Raw genomic sequence first — 24159 nt, forward strand, 5'->3', positions numbered from 1 at the left:
TCAAATCACTCAGGCCTCACCCTGTCTTGTATGTGTGTATATGACAGGTGTTCACCTACGCTCACCTGATGGGATGCTCACGGGGGCCCTGGGCTCCACGTGCCCCAAGAAAGTCCAGCTGTAGGATTTTATAGGGTTGAAACACTGTCAGTATGGGTTATAAGAGAGTCTGCCTCCTTTTACCCTAAACAAAAGTGTGTGTGTGTGTGTGTGTGTGTGTGTGTGTGTGTGTGTGTGTTGGGAGAGGGGTGTCCTTTAGATGAAACAGAAAGAGCTGAGCATATAAACCAGTTGGGATTTTCATAAACAACTGGTCAACATTGCTGTCAAGATTTTAGATGGGCCTAACTTGTCAGGTTTGACTATTGTGCTTAAACAATGTGAAAGAAAATGTGAATTCTTTATGCATCGGCCTCCAGGAAATCCCATCTGCTGTGTCAATTCAGGTAAACATCCCTTCTCGACAACCTTTCTCTAGAAAGGGGTTTGAGAAACAGTTTAATGCACTCCAAGCTAAAGTGTTGTGTTATCAGCGGCTGAGGATTTGCAGTGCCTCAGGTATAACTAAGAATTGGTCCCAGATCCCATCGAGTTTAATGGAAGACACAGGGGCTGTCAGCAGGCATGGGTTGTAGGGTGCTTAATAGCAACTTAATATTTCAGTTGTTTTGAAGAGTTTCCTTAGATGGAGATTAATGGACCAGCTTGATAAAGGAGTTCTTTACTTAATCCTTTTAACAATTAGGAGCTGCTGTGGAGAGACAAGTAATGAAGTACCCTGTGTGATTGGGAGGTACTTTGGAAGGAACCACAGGGGTTTCTACTCTCTAATCAGCTATGGTCGCTCTAAGGAGCCTTCATGGAACGAATCTGCCTTGCTTCATCAGTTGGGAATGGAACTTGCGAGATGTGTCTCCAGAAAGAAAGGTTGAGTATGAGAGACACTCCTTCTGCCCTGGTAGCCAAGGTCCTAGTGTAGGTAGCCAAGCCGTGGGACAAGGAGGGGACACTCATCAAGAGAGAGGGACAGCCCAGTGTGAGGGAGTGTGTGTGTGCTTTGGAGATGGGCAGAGTTCGTGACATATGTTCAGTGCCCTCAGAGTGGCTGGGAAGACATTGGACGAGAGGATCGTCAGTGTCCCAATTCCATTGATTCTAATGCCAACATGTCTGTAGAATCTGGACCCTTCTCTCCCCCAACCTGACTGTCAGTGCCCTGGCCCAGGCCACCGCCCTCTGTTCCCTGGACAATGACAATGGTGGTCCAACAGGTGTCCGGGCTACCTCCTTCTTCCAGTCCATCTGGGTTCTTTGCTCTCAGAGATCTCTACCTCTGGCTCTCCATGTCCCTCCTCTGCTTAAAAACTGTGGTTCTTTCCCCTCCCCGTCATTCTTTAGAGCAAGGCAAGGTCCGGTCTCACCCCAGCTACCTCCTTAGACTCAGCCCTGCTCACTAGTGCCAACATGTGGTATATTCCAGCCAGACCAAGCACCCCACTCTTCCCCAAACCTCAGGTCTCTTGGTACCTCTGTTTGTTCTCCTTAGGCTGCTCTTTCCTTCTTCCTTCCCTGGCAGTTCATTCTGCCTTGGAGGCATTGCTCGAAGGCCACTGCTTCTGGGTAGCCTTCGCCAGACTCTCTGGGTAGACTTCGACATTCCTTCTTTGAGTCCCTTCTTACATGCCTCTGACATTGAACGTACAACATTACATTGTTATTGTTTGTTTATCAAGTCTTTGTCCTTCTTAAAGTGCGAGTTTATTAGGGGAAGAGACCATGTCATCCACATAGTTGCCACCCCAGGGCCAAGCATAGTCATGGCAAGTAACTGAGTGTTTACCAACCACCTTACATACATAATCTCATCTAATCCTCATACCAACCTTCTGAAATAGGTACTATTATTGTTTCCATGGTACAGATTAGGAAACTGAAGCTATGGTAGGTAACTTGCCCCACTCCATACTCAGTATGTTTTAGAGCTGGGGCTTAAATTCAGCACAGCCCAACTCCAAAAACTGCAACATTGTCTCACCCACAAATACCAGGCCCAGGAAATAGCCTTGAATGAATCCTTATTACTCTGCATGGATGACTTTCCATATCACCTAATATGACTAAAAGGAAATTCATTCAAGATGATGCATACAGTCCTACTGAAGAGTTGCACCATCTACTATCAAGATGCATCCTTGGGATAGTTTTTAAAACAAAAGATTCTCTTTTCCCCTTTGGAATTATCCCAGCAGCTGTTTTCAGGTCTAGGTTGGTTCACTGGTTTATGATCTTCTCCAGGGAAATCCACTCTTAGATGTTTTTACACACACCCCTAAAAAAATGATACAATAGTGTTTTGGTGTGTGTAACATTCTTGAAAGCCAACTGAATTCTATTAGGCAGTTTGTCATTTGCATGATAACTTGAGTTCCCACATTCAGAGAAAATTACATAACCCAGAGAAATATACCAAGAAAATGAAAATCAAATTCAAGATAATGCCCATGGAGCAGAAAATTGGTATTGTGCTGAATTTATGTGATCAATTCTAAGGAAGTCCAAGGATGAAGAGGTGGCAGTCTGATACAAGTCAATAGTCATATACATCAAGGCTCACACTATTAGCTTTGGCTTATGTATGCGATATAGATATAAATCCATATTTACCACATGTGCAGCTAGAAACAGGATATTTACTCTTTTATTTCCTACTGTTGCCTTGTCTGTACTCAGGACTCGAGCCAAACAGACTATTCGGCATTCCCTGAATCTCTGAGATAGATATTCTCTTTATTCCTATTGCACAGAGGAATAAACTGAGGTTCAGAGAGGTTAAGTAACTCACGTTCTCTAACTAAATCCTGGGCAATATCCATGGAGCCATAATTACCTCCAACAAATAAGACTTGACCAGATGATTGTTTTCGCACTATGTTCATCTAATCCCTGGGGTACCCCAGAGGTCGCCCAACCTGGCTGTGAGCAAAGCACCATGGCTTTAATCTTTAAGCATGGGTTTCTTATAAGATTTCACCTGGCAGGGGAGGATTCGTGTGTGTAGGAAAGTTTGAAAACCATTGGTTTACAGCAGGGGTCGGCAAACGTTTTTACGTAAAGGCTCAGATAGTAAATATTTCAGGCTTTTGGGGCCCTATGTTCTCTGTTACAGCTACGGAACTCGGCCATCGCAGCACAAGAGCACAGGCGATATGTACATGAATGGGTGTGGTATGTTCCAATTTGACTTTGTTAACGGATAAGGAAATTTGAATGCCATATAATTTTCATATCTCATGAAATATTCTTCTTCTTTTGACTTTTTCTCAACCATTTAAAAATGTGAAAACCAGTCTTAACTCACAGGCAGTACAAGAACAGAGGGAAGGCTAGTTTGGACTGAAGGCCTCAGTTTGCCAAAACCTGGACTAGATGGTCCCTAAGGGAACTCTCAGTTCTCTTGTTTAGGAACCACAGTAAGCATATGAGATGCCCACTTTCTGAAACCCTGAGAACACCATCAGCTACAGAAGATACTCCTTCTCTGGTCTGTATGCCCATGGCAGGGTGCATGATCTAGTTTGGACCCAGGCTGTGGGCCCACTGGGTGACACCAAGCTAGAGGTCCCACCTGATAGATCTTGGAGATTTATCTCCATAGAATATAGTCTGGATCTTCAAACTATTTGTCACTGCCTCAGCCCTCAGACTCGGAATTTCCAGGATCCCCAGTGGGGTGGTCATGGAATCTGACTTTTAAGTTAAAGCCTTGAGAAAATTAAATGCAGCTTCTCCCGAGAAAAGAGCCTGAACACCTTTACCTCAGGGAAACAGAATGAATACTTTGAAAAATATCACAGCCTCTTCCTCATCACCTGCCTTACTACCCACAAATGATTCAGTGCTGCAGAGACTACAAAGCACTAGGTAGGGAAATATAGAATTCCGTGAGTAATTCTAATCAGGTCCTGTTTCATTCCTCCCAGCCTACTTTATGAAGAGGAAGTGTCCTTTAAGGAGTCAATAGGACTAAGATACTATTCTAGAAAAGGGCCCACGGTAAGAGGCTGCCTGACAAGAAGGCTCAGGTCTTCAGGCATCCCCCAGACTCTCTGGGATGTCCAGCCCACCTCAGCTGTGTTATTCATTTGGAGCCAAAAGCAACAACAAAACACTTGATTGCTATCAGCTCTGAATACTTATGAGGACAATGGTAATTTAAGCTAGTCCTCTGAAAGCCCCAAAATAGTTGGGACAAAAGCTATGGTTCTCAAGTTTTGAGAGCCTAGAACCTGACTGGAACAGCCTCCTTCCCTCCCCTGCACGATGGAAATAGCAGCACTGGCTCTACCTCCCATCCCCATTCCACGTCCAGTCTCCCAGTGTGGCTTGTTGAGAACAGGGCTCAGGCCACGAGATGGAAGCTACAAGACAGCACAGGGCAACTCCTAACTGGCAGAACTCAAAACGATTAAAGCTACTGAACAGTAGAAACAAATGCCTAAAAGCATCAGACAAAGGCTGTCGCCGTACTTTGGGGATGTAGTAGGTATCTGCACCTGGTGACGGGTGAGACAAGTAGCACTCTAGGCACTTCCAACGGTAAGAGCCGTAGTCCATCTGCGCATCAGCCGCCAACATGGCAGCTACTTCCACTGACACCTGGAAGCTGGAATCCAGCCCATAATAAGTAATGCACCTGATGGGCTGTCTGCCCAGAGGGCACCATTTTGAAATTCACAGAGAGGCACTGTGTAGGCTTGCAAGCCCGGAGAACCACTCAGGGTTTGGAAGGTTGCTTCTGAGCAAGGATTCCGTATCAACTAACAGCCTACGAAGCCCAGTCTTACATACAAAGGTTAAAGTCACGTGTGTCTTGGAACAGCCTCCTGAGGGTGGCAGGCCCAAAGACAGTGCCCAAGGTGAGCACAGCATCCTGTGGGGGCCCTCCTTGGCCCCTTTCTCTGAATCTGCAGGTCGCTCCACAGCTATAAGGAGCAGGACGTCAGAGCCACTCTTTTTTTTTTTTAAACTCTCGCTTGAAACTGGGTGTTTCCTCTTGCAACTGGCCTTCAGATATACAGGGGATCTTAGGCACTCTGGGAGGGTCTCAGGAAACCCCAAACAGCCATCATGTGTTTAGAACATTCTAGAGAATAAATCCAAGCCCAGAAACTTTCCAAGCTCCTTAAGGATCTCTGAACCTCTCCTCACCTGGTCAGGGGCTTCCAATGATGCCTGCTAGCTGGTGCCTCTGCCAGTCTTTGGGTCACCACCAGAGCTTTTTAAAAAAAAAATTGTTCCAAACTCTACAGCACCATTGCTCAGGTAATAATAACAACAATAGCAATAATAACCAAGATGAAAGCAATAGCTACCTGTATTGACTCCTAGGCAATTTGTATAAACTTTCTTTTTCTAATCCTTCCAAAAATTCTCCAAAGTAGGTATTATTGTTACTGATTTTAACATGTGAGAAAATTGAGATTCACGGAGTTTTATTAACTAGTTCAAGAGAGCAAACTCATTAGAAAATCCCGTATTTGAACTCAGGTCTGTCTGGCTCTCAAGCCCTTGCTCTGAGGTTCATGCTGCCACAACTAAAGTCTTCATTTCCATAGAACCTTCCGGAATAATGTTTCTAGCTCTCTATTTTTTCCTCTTCAAAATCACCCGAGCTTTCCACTCTGTGAAGTAGCAAGGTTTCTGGAGAGCAGATGTTACAGTTATAAGTAATATGGGGCCTGTCACACTGTAGTGTCCCAGGATGTCCCAGTGCCAAGAGCCCTCTGAGGCCACCAGGATCAGCTCGAGGACCAGAGCCTTAGGAGCAGAGAAGCCCCTGAACATGGCTCTCCCTTCTCCTCCAAGCCCTCCCCAGTCTTCTTTTTGTTCATTCCATCTCATCTGCCCCAACTTTCAGTATTTGAGCTTTTCTAGGACCAGGACTTTGTTTGGTTGACACAGTTTTTATGGACTATTTTACTTCTTAATACTCAAGAAATGATAAGTCATAGTAAAAATAAAAACAGAGTTTTCACACAAAGGCAGACCTCGTGAACCACTAGATCCGGAACAGACATCTGAAGTCACTAAGGAGGGCTGCTTTGTTCTGTTTTCATCTAATTGAAAAGTGGAAGAACAGCAGTCGTTGTTGTTGTTGACGACCACACGCATAGGCAGACATTCACGTCAGCGTGGTCTGTTCACATTTGGGGCTGTCCAGTGTGTGCTGAATCTATGGAGTTATAACCTCATGAAAAGAGATTACCATTTTTCTGCTGAGACCACCTCAACTGCAATGGGCATGAATGGTGCTGCTATAATAATTAAATCCCAAATCTTTCATAATCCTCCACTTTCCCTAGAGTAATGTTCAGCATTAGCTATGAATGGAAACGCAAACAAGTCCATGTAGATTCAATAATAAAGCTTAACAGGTCAGGGAAGGGGTGGAATGAAATGAATGCTTAACACCTCCAGAGAGAACGCATTAGTTTGCCTTCCCAGTGACTTCCTTGACTTGTGTTTGCCGGGACTTGAATCTATGCATCAGATTGTCCTTTATTAACAACCAGATCCATACCAAGCTTCTTGCATGGGAGATGTTTAATGTCAATCACTGTACAGATTGGCTGCCTATTTCCAGAACTGTACATTGGAGGGTCTTTCATTTCCATATTAAGATCATACAGAGTTGATCGGAGAGTCAAATAAGTGCTGAGTTCCTGTCTCCGTGCTCTGGTTCTAACTGAAGGAGGGTAGGCTGAAGACCCTGAGCCCATTTGTGGATCCAGCTTTGAGACACTGACACGTTTCCCGAGTCACCACAGCTTACCTTCAGGTTGCTTGGCAAACTAAAATGAGAGGAACAAAATGTCACTAAGAGTTGGCTTTTGATTACTTGCTAACAGTATTAATGCTGTACATTATTTCTGACTGTGGTGATGTTTCTAAACTAATAAAAGATACCCTGCATTATTTTGCGTTTTTATAAAGCATTTCACATGCATTAATTCATGTTATGCTCACCACCACCACCGTATGAAAAAGTTTAATTATTATCCCATTTAACGGATGGGGGACACAGATGAGGCGCAGAGACAGCAAATGACTTACCCAAGATATCAGAGTTTATGATTAGCCCACAGTTGAACCCAAACATCTTGATCCCATGTCAATATGTTTTGTTTTGTTTTGCTTTGTGGGGGTTTTGTTGTTGCTGTTGATTTTATTTCATATTCTGTCCTTTGTAAGTTACATCCTCTAGGAATACATTATATACTCTCAAGTTCTGGCTGGAGATGGTCTGGGTTCCATGTTTGCCACCATGATTTCCAAGCTGTGTGACCATGAACAAGTTCCCTAACCTCCCTAGGCCTCAGTGTTTCCATCTGGAAAATAGGACTAATCATTATTATTACTATGGGAACTTCCTTCATAAGGTCCAAATCACGAATTACATGCTGCTGGTCAAATACTTAGCACCTTCCCTGACACAGAAATGGATCCTCTAAAGGGTAAGAATCATTTATCATTTATTTTGCTGAACACTTAGGTGTAAATTAACACTGTGTTCACACACACACATACACGTACACACACAGAAAATGAAGTCCAGCATAGGTTGTTTTTAAATGTTTGAGTTCTAAGCTTGTGAGAATGATACTGTCTTCATGTAGCACAATGTGCTGTAAAGAATTATTTGTTCAGAGTTATAAGCCTGCAGCTGCAAAAGCAATGCCAAGATACATTTTGTCTCCTCTAAGATCTTCCAAACATCCATTAGCCTCTTGAAGGACAGTCATAAATCCTGCAAATTTCGTTTATCTGAAACCAACTCTAACAACTGTCCTTCCCACCAATCATCCTTTATATCCGTCTTCGGGTTTCAGACCTTAGTGAACACATCCTGGTCTTATGTGGCTGAGCATGAAAGTGGAGGAGCTGGGCTTTCTTTGGAGGGTTTCTGGAACCCACTCTGACCTGAAGCTCTTTCTAACATTTGGACATAACCTCTGACATAACACGCTCCCCTATTTATCAAATTAGAAGCTGCCTTTCGCTTTCCAGCTTCCCTTCTGGAAATAACACATAGGTGGGAATCAGGAGGTGGGAGTTTTAGGACGTGCTCTAGCACTAAGTAGCTGTGTGACCTTGAGCAAAGCACTTGGCCTCTCGGAACCTTTCTTTGCTTGTCTGCAAAATTAGGCTGGTGGACTGTATCGTTTCTGGGAAGACGCTGTGCGGAAGGCAGAGGTAGATAAGTTACCGCGCCTGTGCACGTGGGAACTGGGGGCTGGGGGTGGTGCTCGGGGGCCAGCCGGAGCTGGCATCAGCCGGATCTGGGGTGGGGAGAGGGAAGAGGGATTCTTCCTCAAAAGCTTTTGTGGCGGAGGTGGGATCTGACTGAGCCATGGAGGAAAAAATAGGACTTCCAGAGTTGAAGAAAGGACTTCTAGCCTGGGAGCTGAGCCTGACACAGAGTCTGGAAGCAAGAAAGAGCAAAGCGTGCTCAGAAACTAGTAATCAGTCCAGAGAGGCTGGGGATGAGGTCTAAACCTGCGTCTAAGAAATAAAAAATATTGACACCAGTTGGTCTTTGAAAGGAGTGTAACTGGAATTTTAAGGAAATAAGTCACTCTTCCTGCTGTAGCTCAGATTTGGAGCTGGAGAGCGGGTGGCACTGGAATTAATATCCCTATAGAAACAGAAAGCTCTGTGTGCTCGGTAAACAATTTTGAAAGTGCTAGTTCATCACCCAAATTCAGACCACTCGTATTTTTCAGGTACCTTGCCTTAGGAGAGAAAGATTTCTTATCCACATCATGGGCTTATGTCTCTGGGATCAAATTTTACGGGAAGAGATGGGTCATATATCAAAAGGTTAATGACTAGCCATTTCTCGCCCAGCTATTTTGTGGCCACCGAGCTGCCACTGTTTAGAAGGCACGGAAAGGCAGTGGAGATTCACTGGGGCTTTTGCCTCTGCCATCCGGAGAGCCCCCGCAGGCCTTGACGTCAGCCTCTAGAGCTAGGGGCTGCCGTCATGACCCTATTCTTTCATGGGAGACTTGGAGCATCTTTTCCTGTAGAGATACAGCGGCACGTTCCACCTCCACAGTGATTGATCTGTACATTTATTACACTTTCAGTAGTAAAAATATATAGACTCCAGTCATCTCTGGAGATGCTGAAATAGTGCTTTTTTCCCCCTTGATTTAGGGGAAGGTAGAGAGGCAGGATGTGTGCCGAGTCTGACAGAAATATAAGAGCTCAAATATCTAATTAGCTGAAAGAATCTTGGTTCCCTCTGCACCTTTGACAGAATTGCAGCTGTCAGATTGGAGCTCCAATATTTTATCCTCGTCCCAACATGTATCTGAGGATGATTTAGAAAAGACGCTTTTTAACGTCAATGCCACTCGGCTTTTTTTGTAGGACACTTGAAGACGACCTGAAGCTGAGCAGTGATGAAGACGACCTTGAGCCCGTGAAGACCTTGACCACTCAGTGCACTGCCACTGAGCTCTACCAGGTAGGAACAGTTTAGGGCTCGGTTTGGGACCCACGGGGACGGAGCTAAAGGAACTGGAATGGTTTTGCCATCCAGAAGCCTACCCACTTCATCTGTGAACTTTGGAGAGAGGGAAAGAAGCAAGGGCAGGCATAGTGCTCTGGAACAGGTCGAATCAGCTCACACTTTCACGTCTTTCCCTCTCCTGGACTAAGTATGGTCTTGAGTGCGGTGTAACTTTCCTGTAGTGACTCCACCACGAGGCCCAGCGCCCACACTCATTCATTCATTCCTTAGGGTATAAACATGACTGCTCCGTTCACCTTTCCCAGGGGTGACACTTCAGGACACAGCTGACAATCAGTGCCCAGCAGCTTGCGGCTCACATGAACCTTCAGGCAAAAGGCATTTGACAAAAACTTGCTGCCGCCCTGTTTCCTTCCATTCTGCATCACAAGTATTTACAGTACTTACCACCAAATTAGGTGGCAAGAATGTGTGTTTTTAGCATTTCCAATGAGCCTGCACATCTTGATTTGAAAAAGCCAGGTATCATGTATGAATCATGAGAATGGCAGTGTAGTGTGTGATATCAGTGATGCTGATGTGTCTTCTTTGGGACAGAAAACTGTCTCACGTGTGGGGTCCTCCTGGGTGTGCTGAGAGCCTCAAATAAGGAACACAGAAGGATCGCCTTTTTAAATTTTTTTATTTTTATTTATTTTACATCTTTATTGGAGTATAATTGCTTTACAATGGTGTGTTAGTTTCTGCTCTATAACAAAGTGAATCAGACATACATATACATACATCCCCATATCTCCTCCCTCTTGCATCTCCCTCCCTCCCACCCTCCCTATCCCACCCCTCTAGGTGCTCACAAAGCACCGAGCTGATCTCCCAGTGCCATGTGGCTGCTTCCCACTAGCTATCTATTTTACGTTTGGTAGTGTGTATATGTCCATGCCACTCTCTCACTTTGTCCCAGCTTACCCTTCCCCCTCCCCGTATACTCAAGTCCATTCTCTAGTAGGTCTGTGTCTTTATTCCTGTCTTACCCCTAGGTTCTTCATGACATTTTTTTTCTTAAATTCCATATATATGTGTTAGCATACGGTATTTGTCTTTCTCTTTCTGACTTACTTCACTCTGTATGACAGACTCTAGGTCCATCCACCTCATTACAAATAGCTCAATTTCATTTCTTTTTATGGCTGAGTAATATTCCATTGTATATATGTGCCACATCGCCTTTTTTTTAAAGCCAATGCCGGACCGTGTTCTTTCTACCGTGAAATCTAAGTTATAAAACTGAAACCAGGGTGTTTCAAGGAATGCTCATGCACTAGTGTTTCAAGATAGTTAACAAATACAGAATTCCATATTCACTAAATATTTTCTGAGGAGCCTGCAAAGAAAAAAGCTTAGGGAAAACTCTTCAAGGCTTATCTACTCCATTTTCATCTACCGTTGTTGACCGCACGAGAACTCCTACCGTTCCGCATAACTTTAAAATTGAGTACTTCTTCAATGTTATGTAGCCAAAACTTCCCTCTCCCTTACTTTCTCCGCTTTATTCTGCTTGCGTTTTGGATAATATGTAAAAATTGCATCTTTGCAACTTTGGTACTTTATCAAGAACAAACACAGTCGTCTCCCAGGGTGCTTGTGGTACGTTTACTGAATGCAAGCAATCCCTTTCCTACCTGGGTCATGGACTCCAGAGCAAATGTAAAATGCACACTTAAATTCACGTGTCTGCCATTCCTGCTTTCTGCATTTAATATGCCAGTGACAAAAACATTATAATGGGGCTTCCCTTGTGGCGCAGTGGTTGAGAGTCCACCTGCCAATGCAGGGGACACGGGTTCGTGCCCCGGTCCGGGAGGATCCCACATACCACGGAGCGGCTGGGCCCGTCAGCCATGGCCGCTGAGCCTGCGCGTCCGGAGACTGTGCTCCGCAACGGGAGAGGCCACAACAGTGAGAGGCCCACGTACTGCAAAAAAAAAAAAAAAAAAAAAAAAAGGACATTATAATGGTAAATAACCCCTCCCCCCCAGTCCTAGGTCATTGATTTTGACAGATGCAAGATGACATTTTAATGAAAATGCTTCAAGCAAGTCATCAACAGTAAGTGAAGGTAGAGTTTGCATGTTGACGTCTTCTCTATGTGATTACACAAGTGCAGTCTCCTTTTTTGGCTTCCCGAGTTGTTATTTTATGTATTTACCTGAAGAAGTGGCATCAGGTCAGTTGGCCTGAATCATCTGGGGTTTTAGGATGTATGCGGTGACCGTGTCAATGCCGAGGCCCTCAGGTAATCCCGGTCGGTGAGTGGGAAGCTCTCTGTGGCCCGCTGCCCTTAGCCTGCCACGCCTTCCCCACAGAGCTTCTCATTTGAAGGGGAGGTTGAACTGGGATATCTGAGGTAAGGCAAAATGACAGCTTACTCCCCCCTAGCTGGGTCCAGGGAGCAAGGTTATAAACATTCGCAAATGAGCCCTCGAGTTTGAGGACTAGTTACAAAGCCCAAAGGCTAAAGGCCAGGAGAGAATGCTTTTGCAGTAGCACAAGCCACAGTGACAGCAAGTTTTGGTGAGTTCTGGCTTTCTGAGGCCCAGTATTCTTTTTCAAATACGTGTGGATTGACATCATTTTCCTTTTTTATTGTTGTGGTGGTAAAATCCACATAACATAAAATTCACCAGTTTAAAGTCTACAATTCAGTGGCATTTAGTCCATTCACAAGGTTGTGGATCCAACACCAGTTCCAGAATATTTTCATCACCCCAAAAGGAAATCGTACATTAAGCAGTTACTCCCCAGCCCTTGACAACCACTAATCTACTTTCTGTCTCTATGGATTTGCCTTTTTCGTTTGAATGAAATCATACAATATTGTGACCTTTTGTGTCTGGCTTCTTTCACTTAGCATCATGTTTTTTAGGTGCATCCATCTTGTAGCCTGGATCAGTACTGCATTCCTTTTTTATGGCTAAATACTATTCTGTCACATGGATATATACTGCCTTTTGTTCATCCATTCATCAGTTGATGGACATTTGGGTCCACCTTTTGGCTTTGCAAATAGAGTTCCTATGAGCCTTTGTGTATACAGTATATATTTTTGTTGAACACCTGTTTTCAGTTCTTTTGAATTGAATCTTTTAATTTTTTCCAGTTCTTTTGATTCTTCCCCCTAGAAGTGGAATGGTTGAGTCCTATGGTAATTTATGTTTAACTTGTTGAGGAACCACCAAAATCTTTTTCTTTTCAGGTGAGATAACATGGTGCCACATAGGTCATATGGTACTATTCTCTCATCTTGTAATTGGGACCATCATATCTCCGGCCACATCTATTTGTGGCAGGATGATTGGAGGGAAAAGCGTCCGAACAAATGCATTGGTACAATAAATGATGTGTCCAAGGGACCAGACCACACCATTGGTTTGAGCCGTCATTATACTTAGAAACGTTCTCAGAACCTGGTAGCTACATTCAGGCACATGTGGTTCAATAAAAAAGCCATTAGCTTTCTGGAGACATCCTCAGATCATCTCATGCATAATCGTTGAACCCAAATTGCCCAGATTTGGTGAGTACACACCAACCTTCCCCCCAAAGCTCTTAAGACCTAATGCTATGGTTTACAACATAAAGAATCCCAAGAGAATGCATTGCAAATGCAACTATGAAAATGAAACATGGGGTCGAGATGTGTCAGTTTCTAATTTGACATTTCAGTCCCAAGTCTCTTGCAATCAGAACACCCTCCCCTCTCCCTGCCCCACCACGAGCACCCCCGACGGCAGTATTGGCCATACTGAGCGGGTCCTGTGCACAGACACAAATAGAACAATTAGGATGTGTTTAAATGCTAAGTATTATTCCTGCAAATGGGAAAATACAGGAGGAAGGCTGAAAGGGAGAAGCATAATATACAAACTAAAGATGCCAAACGGTTGGCCATAGAGAGTCGGGGATGTAAAATATATTTTTAACCAGATATTTTACCTTCTGGTGACTCTTTAGTGTCAGAGATGCACAATCACATATGCACATAGTTTCAGTGGAAAAGCCATGGTGATTTTACCCTGAAAATATTTATTAAAAGTTTGCGTGCTCTCTCCACATTCCCCATTGCATTTTGCTCCCTCGGTTGGGACTATTTGGGAAGCAGCTGTGTCCATGTGGTTTGGACATCAGTAGTGTGGCAGTACTGGCGCCATGGAAGAGAGTGAGCAAGAGAGCATAGGAGTGTAGTCGAATGGGTTTGAATCCTGGCTCTGTCACTTGTTGGTTGACCTTGGGCTGAAGACCTAAGTATCTGTAAAACGGAGGTAACAGAGGTAGCAGTAGCACCTACTTCATTGGGTCATAGTGAGGATTCAGTGATTAAGTGAATGAATACAGGCCAAATCATTTGACACTATGGTTAGCACATAGTAAGTACTCACTACTTTACATCATCACCATCATCAAGATCATCATCATCATCATTACTACTACTAGGAACAGTCTAAAATGCCTCATATTTTTTTTTTTTTTTTTTTTTTTTTTTTTTTTTTTGCGGTAGGCGGGCCTCTCACTGTTGTGGCCTCTCCCCTTGCGGAGCACAGGCTCCGGAGCACAGGCTCAGTGGCCATGGCTCACGGGCCTAGCTGCTCTGCGGCATGTGGGATCTTCCCAGACCGGGGCACGAACCCGTGTCCCCTGCATCGGCAGGCGGACTCTCAACCACTGCGCCACCAGGGAAGCCCTAAAATGCCTCATATTTGAGAGACTAGATCCATTACTTTCCCTTTTCTTGTAAGGTATGGGATGTTAAAGAGAGCTGCTGAATTAACTACCTGGTAAACAGCCAGTATGTGGCAAACTTGAATGAAAAGATTCTGTCTTGTCCTAACATGTATTAGCTGTGTGCACCTAGGCATGAGGAACTGTAAGTGTTGTCATTGAGTGCATATGGCTTTTGCAAACTTATGGTTACCAAAGGGGATGGGGAGGAATAAATTAGGAGTTTGGGATTAACAGATACACACTGCTATGTATAAAATAGATAAACAACAAGGACCTACTGTAACTCTACTCAATATCTTGTAATAACCTATCATGGAAAAGAATCTAGAAAACAATATATGTAAGTATAATTGAATCACTTTGCTGTACACCTGAAACTAATACAAACTGTAAATGAACTATACTTCAGATTTTTAAAATGGTTTAAAAAGAGCATGTTTTTTGGACTAGAAAAGCCAGGACTTCAATCCCAGCTCTGTCACGTAATAGCTGCATGACATCGGGCAAGTCACCTAACATCTCAAAGTCTCAGATCTCTCACCAGTACACTAGAATAAACCACTGTCGCCTAACTCATTGGAGTATTATGAGGACGAGCTGAAGATCGTGTATAAGAAAATGCTTTGAAAGCCACAAACGCTATGCAGATCGGAGGTTGTTCTTCCTTATGGCCCTTTTAAACATTAACTGGAAGCCCCCTCTTTGGGGTCCATTGGTAAATAGATCTTGCCCTTCATTTTGGCCTTGGTGCCCAGAGGGATCTGCTAGGAACTGGGTTGAATGTCCTAACTGCACCCAAAAGACATCCATTGGGTATGAATGACGTTCCTCCCCTCTGAGCTCTGACAAGTTTTAACCTAGACATCCCAGGAAGAAAGGCCAGGTTGCCAATGACACTGCACCAAGTCCTCCAGGAAAATTATGTGTCTCTGAAAAAGTTTTTCTTCAAAGGACTGACATGGGTGGAGAGCTGAGTCATACCTTCAGATCACAGTTCTTATTTCTCTTTCTGAGTTCTCACTGTGCCCTGGAGAAAGGCTATAAGGGTCTGCTGTGACACTCTACTCTCACCTTGGTTTTCTCTCAGGAACTTCCCCTGAATGGAAAATAAATAATTACTTAAAGTTGACATCGGACATTGGAATGTTCCAGAACAGTGTTTGAATTGGATGCAGTGTTTTGAACTTAGTCTGCATGAACATACGAGTTGCAGTATGTTCTGTTTTGTTTTTGAAGTCAGCTATCAATAACAGGGTTGGATGTAGAGCAAAGTGATTCAGTTATACACACACACACACACACACACACACACACATTCTTTTTTGTAAATGAACTATATTTCAATAAAAATTTAAAACAATAACATGGTTGGGATATGGGGGGCTCCATGATGTCCATTAGCCAGCTGACTGCATTTTCCTTCTCAGCTGCCACTCTTGGCATCATAAATATGAAACCCATCCCTGGTCTTCTCCATACAACAGTTACTGAATTGCCATTTTCAAGCCAGTCATGCACAGCAGGCAGTGATGCTGTGATGAGTCCCCTGGGGTTTGGCTTGAGCACAGCACGATCCAGTAGGACGGGCTTCCTGCATGTGCATCGGTGTGGGGTTCTCTGCACACCCTCGCTCCTCATACCACGGAACCTGCAGTTTTCCTTTCAGTCCATTTTTCTTCTTATGTTTCTCGGGATTAAAAGAACTCCTGAAAATGAGGGGTTAAACCTGGAATCAATTCTCATTTACAACTGAGAAGCAGTTATTGATGCTGTGTTTGCAGTTCAGTGAAAGATCTAAAGATATAGACCTGGTGCTTCTCTTTCAATATGAGTAGCCTAGTCAGTCACAAATGTTTTTTTAACAAAGAAATTGTATTGACAGGTTTATTAAAATTGCCATTTTTGAAGTTTTAACCTATCCACAATTTGACCTATTCCAAAGGCTTCCAGAATGTGTGGTGGCCCAACTCCAGAGCCCCCTCCAGTACATATTCATAGAGCCAGGTAAACATCTTCTTGATGTTTCCTTGCGTGTTATCCTGATGTTTGATTTACGCAGCTTGAAGCATGTAATGTCTGTTATGCTCTGGCAGCAGGATGGTCTGTGGTGCCTGGGTTTTGAAGCTGGGTTAGATCCGGGCATGGCCCTCCCATGCCCTAATCGTCTTGGACTGGCTTTAGCAGCGTCAGACTTTAGCATTATAAAGACCATAAAAGAAATAGGTATTGTTAGAAACGACCTTTAGGGAATTCTAATATTAATACCATCTTATGATTAATGTGAATGAAACTGAAACCTTAGGTGACTTCATTTAGCCCAGTTAGAAATTCCAAAAACGGGCACTATGGCTGGAAATGTTCAATTAGTGACCAGGCTCAGCTAAAGGACTCTATAGATAAAGCTTGGAGTGGTGTGTTGGTGCTTTAAAAACAGAGCTGAACAATTTCAATTTGCTTTGAGCACAAAGACATTCTAATGAGTTGTGTCTGGACACATTATCGTAAGTAGCTCCGATGTACCCAATTTTATTTAACCCAATCTTCTTTCTTTTTCTGCCAAGGGATTGCCCTTAGCAATGTGGTACTTAATTCAAAGCATGTTACTGGGGACGTGTGGACGTTTCAACTAGACGCTAGTAGCAGAGCTGCACCTCAAGCCTGTGAACATTTACAGAAAAATATTGTCTTCGAGCTCTTTTCCTCCACTTCATAATTTTACTTTTTGTCTGAAGATCACTAATTACCTCACACATGAAACAGCTTGCTTTTAATCCAGGTTCTTGATTTGGGTTTTATACTTGATACATTTTTGTTTATTTGTTTTTGTTCTTATTGTGGGACCAGCTCACTGGCTAGGTTGTTATCTGATCATTGCATAGGAAATGAATTACACGGTAGCAGAAAATCTGAACATTCTGGCAGCTTTGGGATGTGTTCCTTGTACCTGGGATGCATACTGAACTTTCCAAACCTAGTGGCTAAGTGAAATTCAAGCCCACTTTTCTATTTAAAGTTTGCTAATGAAAAGGGGGGCAATACATTTTACTGCTGCTCTCAGCTGGCCCCTGATGCGCTGCAGTGAATTCATTCGTTGTGACAACAGATACTCTTCCCTGCTGTAATGCTTCGTATTTTTTGGCCACAGTTCTTCTCTCATCACGCTGAACAAGTTGTCGCCTCCCCAAGGTTTCTCTACATTTCCATTTACTTTGTTATCAGCAGAAAGGCTGGGGAAGGCCTCTTCCGTAATGATATCAACATAGCACCCACAGCAAGAGAGGTCAGCCCGTCAGGGCTATAAAAAAAGCGGGTGGATTAGGATGAAACCGGGTGCAAAATAACTTTGATAGAGTCTTTTAATGTAAACAGTTTATCTGTCATTGCCTTTCATTGAAATGCCCCACAAAATGATGGCGTTTGGGCTGTGAAGGCTGCAGAAGGTAGCAGAATAAAATCTGTACGGATATTTTAATTTATTCATTAAAGACAGGAAAGTAAATAGGATAACATATAAGGTTAATAGAATAACATTGGCCTTCATATTCCCAAGATTGTGTTTTCCATTTGGCTGTATTAGCATAGAGACTAGATTATAAGAAATTGCTTAGGGCTTGTATGATGTGATTTTTAATATGCTCCAGGCAAGTCTATGACTGTTTAGAAACCTGCTTGCTGAATTTTTTCATTGTAATTAGGTCTTCTTTTAGTGCCAAATATTTTGACTCATAATCTCCATAGATTGCCTTTTTATTGTAATCTTCATAAAATGCTTTGAGCACACAGATGCAGAGGAGCACAACGTCTGCACACGTGTCATGTCCGTCACTGCTGATGATCAGATACTAACATCCACTACCACTTAGGAAGTGTCCATCTATGAGCATTTCCATCACAAACCCAATGGCTGTTTTGCTTAGCATAACACTTTCTCACCATGGCCTTAAATCACACATTGGCGAGGATGTGCTGCTTGCCCCAAGGTCCAAGTGGAAACAAAAATGTGTACAATTTGTTCTTTCAGAAACGATAACTCTCCAGTAGGACAGGGATGACCACAGCCTTTTGTCTACAGAGAGCACACGGCACATATCTGGTGCTGTACAGAGGGTGGTAGGGGGAGTAGCAGCCACCTCTGGGAAGCAGGGAATCATTAAGTCAATTGGAATCAAAGTGCTGGAAAGAACAGGTGTCACCATGTTACCCTTGTCACTACCTCTGGGCTGCAGGAAATGGCTGGACAGCATCGTTCCTCTCGCCCCTCTCATCCCCACTCTTTCTTCGGTCCAAGATTGCTCTTTTCCTTAAGCCCCTTCATTGCCCCAGTTTCGGTCCCAAATCCGTGGCTGCAGCCTGGAGGTTCTGGCTTAGTCATCAGCTAACAACCCCCAGGCAGTGTACCACGTGTACCTAAGTTTATTGGAGGTGTCCACGTTTTGAGTTCAATCAGGGTTCTAGCATCTGTTAGAGCAGTACGAATGTCTCCAGTAATAAAAACTCTTTGCCAAACTGAAAATGTAAGATTTTGAAATTTAGATGCTGGCTTGGAAAAATGTTCTGGGGCTTTGGTTTAGGGCCTAGGAATGCTTTATTCTGTTCCCCAGATATCTGCCATCTGCTGGAAAATCTATCAGGTAGGCTGCAGACACCCAGGAATCTTGTCATGAATGGAAAGCAGAATCTGTCTTCTTCTTAAGCAGATGTATTTATTTATTTCTATTTATTTAGCAAGAGCAAAGAGCAGAAGCATTGTAAGCACACAGAACAAGTATCCAAATTTGAGATTAGCTAGCAATCCTAGGTTAAAGATTCAAAATTCAAGTGGGTGGGCAGATAAAAGCAGCAGACCTTTCCAAAGCATATGGCATGGCATAACGCACGTATCATGAAGTATCTCATAGGCGTCTTTGGAACATTAGATATAAACATTTATAAACTTGCTCATAGATCTTATTTCTTGCTAATGGAGCTTGACTCCACAATGGAGGTTCCATATTTATCCCTGAATCGTATATGTATATATATTATGTGTGTGTGTGTGTGTGTATATATATATATATATATATATATATATATATATATATATATGCTGAAATACTTGTGTGTGTATTAAAACATAGACTACCAGACCTTAAAATGACCACAGAGAGTCTTTACTCCAGCTGCCTAATTTTGCCAACAAGGGCACCGAGGCACAGAGAAGCCAGTTGTATTGTGAAATAACAGAGAATATACACATTGGTCTCTGCCCCTGGTTCCCAGCACAGAGCTCCTAAATCCTTCGTAATTTCCTAAGTCATAAGAGCATTAGGAGCATCTTTTGTTCTAGTATTTAGTCTCTGACCCTGGTTCCTGACCCAGGGTCCTACATCCCCTGGAATTTCCTGGGTGATAGGAGTGTCTTTTGTTCTAATGAGGTGACTCTTGGTAGGCTCCTGGATGTGGGCCAGCTGGCCACCAGAAAGACCAAGCCACGAGTGGAAGCTTGGCATTCCCAAGCCCACCCTCCCATTCTTTACGGAGAATGTATGGGGTTCGTGGAGCTTCCGGGGGGGTTATTGGAACCTCTGATGTATAAGCCGATTAATCAGAAGCATAGGTGACAACTTGGGCTTGAGACTGGCATCTGAAGTGGGCGGAGGCAGTCCTGTGGGACGGAGCCCTTAACCAGTGGGATGTGATACTCTCTCCAGGTAGACAGTGTCAGAATTGAGTTAAATAGCGGGACACCTAGCTGGCGTTGCAGAACTTTGCCTGGTGTGGGAAAACCCCACACACATCTGGTGTCAGAGTGTTGTGAGTGTAGTCATAGTGTGAGAATAAAGGAGAAACGAGGGGGGTGTTGTGAGTGTAGTCGTAGTGTGAGAATAAAGGAGAAACGAGGGTGGAAGGATTACTGGGTTTTCTAATACAGATTGATGATAAAAATGGTTGTAGCATCCTTGGCCAGAGTATAATATGCTCTAAAGGGACAGAAAGCCTGAACACACTAGTATGCTAGTACTGAAGGTATATCATCAGTACTCGCTCCCATGTAGGTTTTGGCATACTTATATTATCGGGTACCTACTATGCACTAAGAATACGCTTCCCATTCTCCTGGTCACACATAGTAGAGAGAGAGCCTCTATTAGGTATTTATCATCTCCCAGCAAAGGACACGTGTCATTTTGTGAGGGGTGCCTCCCTAGTATCAGGGGCAAGAGGGCTCGGATTGGCTGGGGGAAAGAAAATTGAATTTTCAAATCCACAAACCCCAGGGCAACAGAATAACTGAGTGCCACTTACCTTGGCCCTTCTAATGGGCAGAATAAATAAGCCAATGCTGAGCTGCTCTGCCTCGTGTCTCCATATTCACTCCACTTAGAGAATGATTAGTGTCGACAGATGAGTCTTAGGAGTGAAACGTGCTTCTTCACCAAAGACAGTTCATTTTCATTAAGTTACAATACATCAAAACCTTAGTTATAAACAAAATCACCAGTTGACAAATGCATCTTGCTAAAGGGTTTTGTATCCAGCAAAAGAGTCAGCCTAGAGGGAGCAAGCCTTACTGGAATGCAGGCACTTCTGAGTCCTGTTATCCCATCATCTTGGGGCCAGACACTCAGAGAACTCCTACACATGCAGGGACAAGTAGGACCCGCTATGAGGCCTGTATTCAACTGGCCTTGGCAGGGTCTTGAGTGGCAGGTTGGGTGAAGTTGATCAGGAATTCGATGACCCTGGGGAAGCTATGGAGGATTCATGATCAAAGGGAGCATAAAATGGGGGGTAACACTGGAGAGACCAGCGGCCCAAAGGAGAGGCAGTGGCTGTGGTCCCAGTGACAAGTAGTAAGTCTCCAGCAGGACCATAGCTGCAGGAAGAGTGAGGAGGGCACAAGCTTCTGCCGGAAAGCACTATGGAAATGTACCCTGTCTGGACCGCTCTGTACTCCCTCCTCATTGGGGCATGAATTCGAGCCTCGTGGGCAGTTGCAGGATGGATCCAGATGCACACGGTCCTGGAGCCTAGCTTTTCCTCCAGAGGCCTCTTCTCTTCTCTTCACAGAGCTGGGGACCCGCTGGCACTGTCTCATGCCCAGAGCAGTGCTCAGGCCTCTCAGACTCCACAATCAGCCCCGATTCTTTTACCCAGCCCATGTTTATGAAGTGACTATCAGGTGCCGGACACCTGGAACAAATTTCCTCCAATCTCTGCCTGTCAAAATTTTAATCCTGCCCCCATGGTGTCTAGCACAGGCCTACATCGTGTATGCATCAAAAAACAATGAATTAAATTAAAATCGGAGAAGCCCAATGCTCTAAAGCTAGGGAAGATGTTTTTGCTTCTTTCAGGTTCAAGATTCAAATACAGGATGTTTCCATGTTCCCTCCTGGGCACTCATCCAGAGGATTAAATATAGTGGGGAGTGTCTTCCTAGAGATTGTCATCCCCGGCTGTAAAGTTGGAAATCCAGGCAGGCATCCAGGTGTTGCAAAATGCTGAGTGACATTTTCTCCTGTTAAGCTGCAATCCTGGGTGTGCGTGCGTGCTGCCAGCTGATACCTCAGCCCATAGGATATAATATAAGCCTCTTGATGTTTTACTCATTCCGGTGAAATCTATTTAAATGCTGCAATTAAGCAATTCATTTTTATATTTGTGCAAGTGCTCTCAGGATATGTCTCTTTAATTGATTTAACCAATTCGGTAGGTATTGATTTTCGACCATCTGAATACCCTAATGATGAGTTCATTTGTTAATAGAGGAGCTTCTCTTCTGAACTTAGCAATCAATGCAGTTTACCAGTACATGCCACTAAATGAAGGTATGGCTGTGTCTCGCAGAGTTGCCCCATGAAAAATTAAAGGTAAAACATAGAAATATAAAACCAGTGCAATCGATTGCTCTTCTGTCTTCTTTCCATAATGCATAGTATCCAGTTATTTGAAACTATCTGAATGATGGACTTTTCACTTTTTATCAAGAAATGTATTGTATAGATGCAGTTTGGGTGTGTCTGCTAGTAGAATGCCAGGAAAAAAACATATAAACAGGAAATGTAAAAGGCGTGCAAAACAATGGTAATAGAATCACATTTTATGCTTGACCAACGGTATGATTATTGATTACGGAGGAAAGCAGTCCCTGACTACGTAGCCTTGTAAAATGAGTCCATAGCGCCAATCTCTCTAGGCCTCCTAAGTGCTCACTTTCATGGTCTCAACAGACAGGAAACATATTACACTGAGTTTGTTTTCTGTCAGTCTCGGGGTGTAACATCATAAGTCTGGATATAAATGTTCAGGGAATGCTTCTTAAAAGCCCAAAAATATTCTCCAAATATTTTTTATGAATATAGCATACTTGTCTATTGGACTAAAGTAACAGTTCATGACATGTAATCACTGGGGCAGAATTACTTACCGAAGAATTTTGTAAAAGTTCAGTCAGTATATAGAAGATGACTAGCAAGTTTCCTAAGTGCTTTATACGTAGTATTTTCTCCCTAAAGAAATATGATGTTCTGTCTGCCCTGGAGGATGGGGCTCAATAGAGAGCCACTTTCCTTCCTTCCTTCCTCCCTTCCTTCTTTCTATTCTTTCACGATAACTACATTTGATGGTTCATGTAATTCACTGTGGCCCTCGAGTCACTTCAGCTTTGGTGCAGCAAAAGGATTCTCCATGTAACAGAAAGACAAGGTCCTTCTTCTTTTTAGGAAGCTAGATTTAATGAGTGAGCAACTCTAAGCACGTCCTTAGCCACATCATCCCTCCTGAGGAAGTAAATTTGCTGCTTAGCAGGATACCAAGAAGAATACAATGCTGGTAATGAGACAAGAATTGGCTCATAAATACCCCTTGGAACGAGATGAGTGTCTTCTCCCTGGGAATATAATTTCTCAAGCTGCCATATCATGGAGGAGGTTCACTGAGGGTAGCATCCTCAGGGCTTCCCAACCTCAGGGTCAAATGTTAATGAAAAAGCAAAGAGCCCTGCTGATGGAGTGGGTGTGAGAGGAGGGATGGCTGATGAAGAAGTCACTGCGAAAAGAACGATGCTTCCTAGGCTTCCTTGCAGGAGGAGAGAGTGTGAGGGGCAATAGCATGTGCACTTGCGCCTCCACAGTCTCGGGTGTCCTGACATCTCTACCACCAACACCAATCCCAAGAAGGTTCAGGGCAGAGGCCTGTGTGAGGGTAGAGGGCCCTCTTTCCTGCTGGGCTAGGCCTGGCAGGATCTAAACACATCAGAGTCTTCATCGAGTAGGACTTTACAGACAGGAGCATTCTGTTCACCCCAGAACTGCCTCTGATATGGAGAGAGAAACTGAATGGCTTCTGTAATCCTCGTTGCATAGATTTGATACTACAGATTGATACTACAACCTGGTCACTGGTCAGAAAGCCCATCAACTCTCTGGCTATAAAAATGTATGCACCATAAGTTCTAGTTACCAAAGGGGAAAAGGGCTGGGGGAGGGATAAATTAAGAGTTCAGGATTAACAGATACACACTACTATGTATAAAACAGATAACCAACAAGGACCTACTGTATAGCACAGGGAACTATATTCAATATCCCATAATAAACTATAATGGAAAAATTTGAAAATGATATGTATCTGAATCACCTTGCTGTACACCTGAAACTAACACAACATTCTAAATCAACTGCAGTCCAGTAAAAATAAAAATGTATGCACTGACGCCTATGTGGAATGCGGTCGCAATCAAGATGCACTTTTTTTTTAGCATGCTGTGGTTTCTAGAGCACTGTCGTCGATGTTGGCTACTCACAACCACCCTTGATGTAGACAAGGCAGGAATGATGGTCTTCATTTTTAAAATGAGG

General features: G+C 43.6%; 1 protein-coding gene across 3 annotated transcripts in view; it reads left to right on the forward strand.

The window, feature by feature from the left end:
• The window catches only part of AFF2 (ALF transcription elongation factor 2), a gene marked incomplete at both ends in the record, with an annotated part of 497311 nt that overhangs the window by 373508 nt on the left and 99644 nt on the right, over nucleotides 1-24159 (forward strand). For all 3 annotated transcript variants that reach the window (XM_079727720.1, XM_079727719.1, XM_079727721.1), the window contains one exon: nucleotides 9436-9532. In XM_079727720.1, the coding sequence (XP_079583846.1) occupies nucleotides 9436-9532 (97 nt within the window). The remainder of the gene's footprint in view (nucleotides 1-9435; nucleotides 9533-24159) is intronic.

Source organism: Hyperoodon ampullatus, assembly GCF_949752795.1.
Source record: "Hyperoodon ampullatus genome assembly, chromosome: X".
Lineage (NCBI taxonomy): Eukaryota > Metazoa > Chordata > Mammalia > Artiodactyla > Ziphiidae > Hyperoodon > Hyperoodon ampullatus.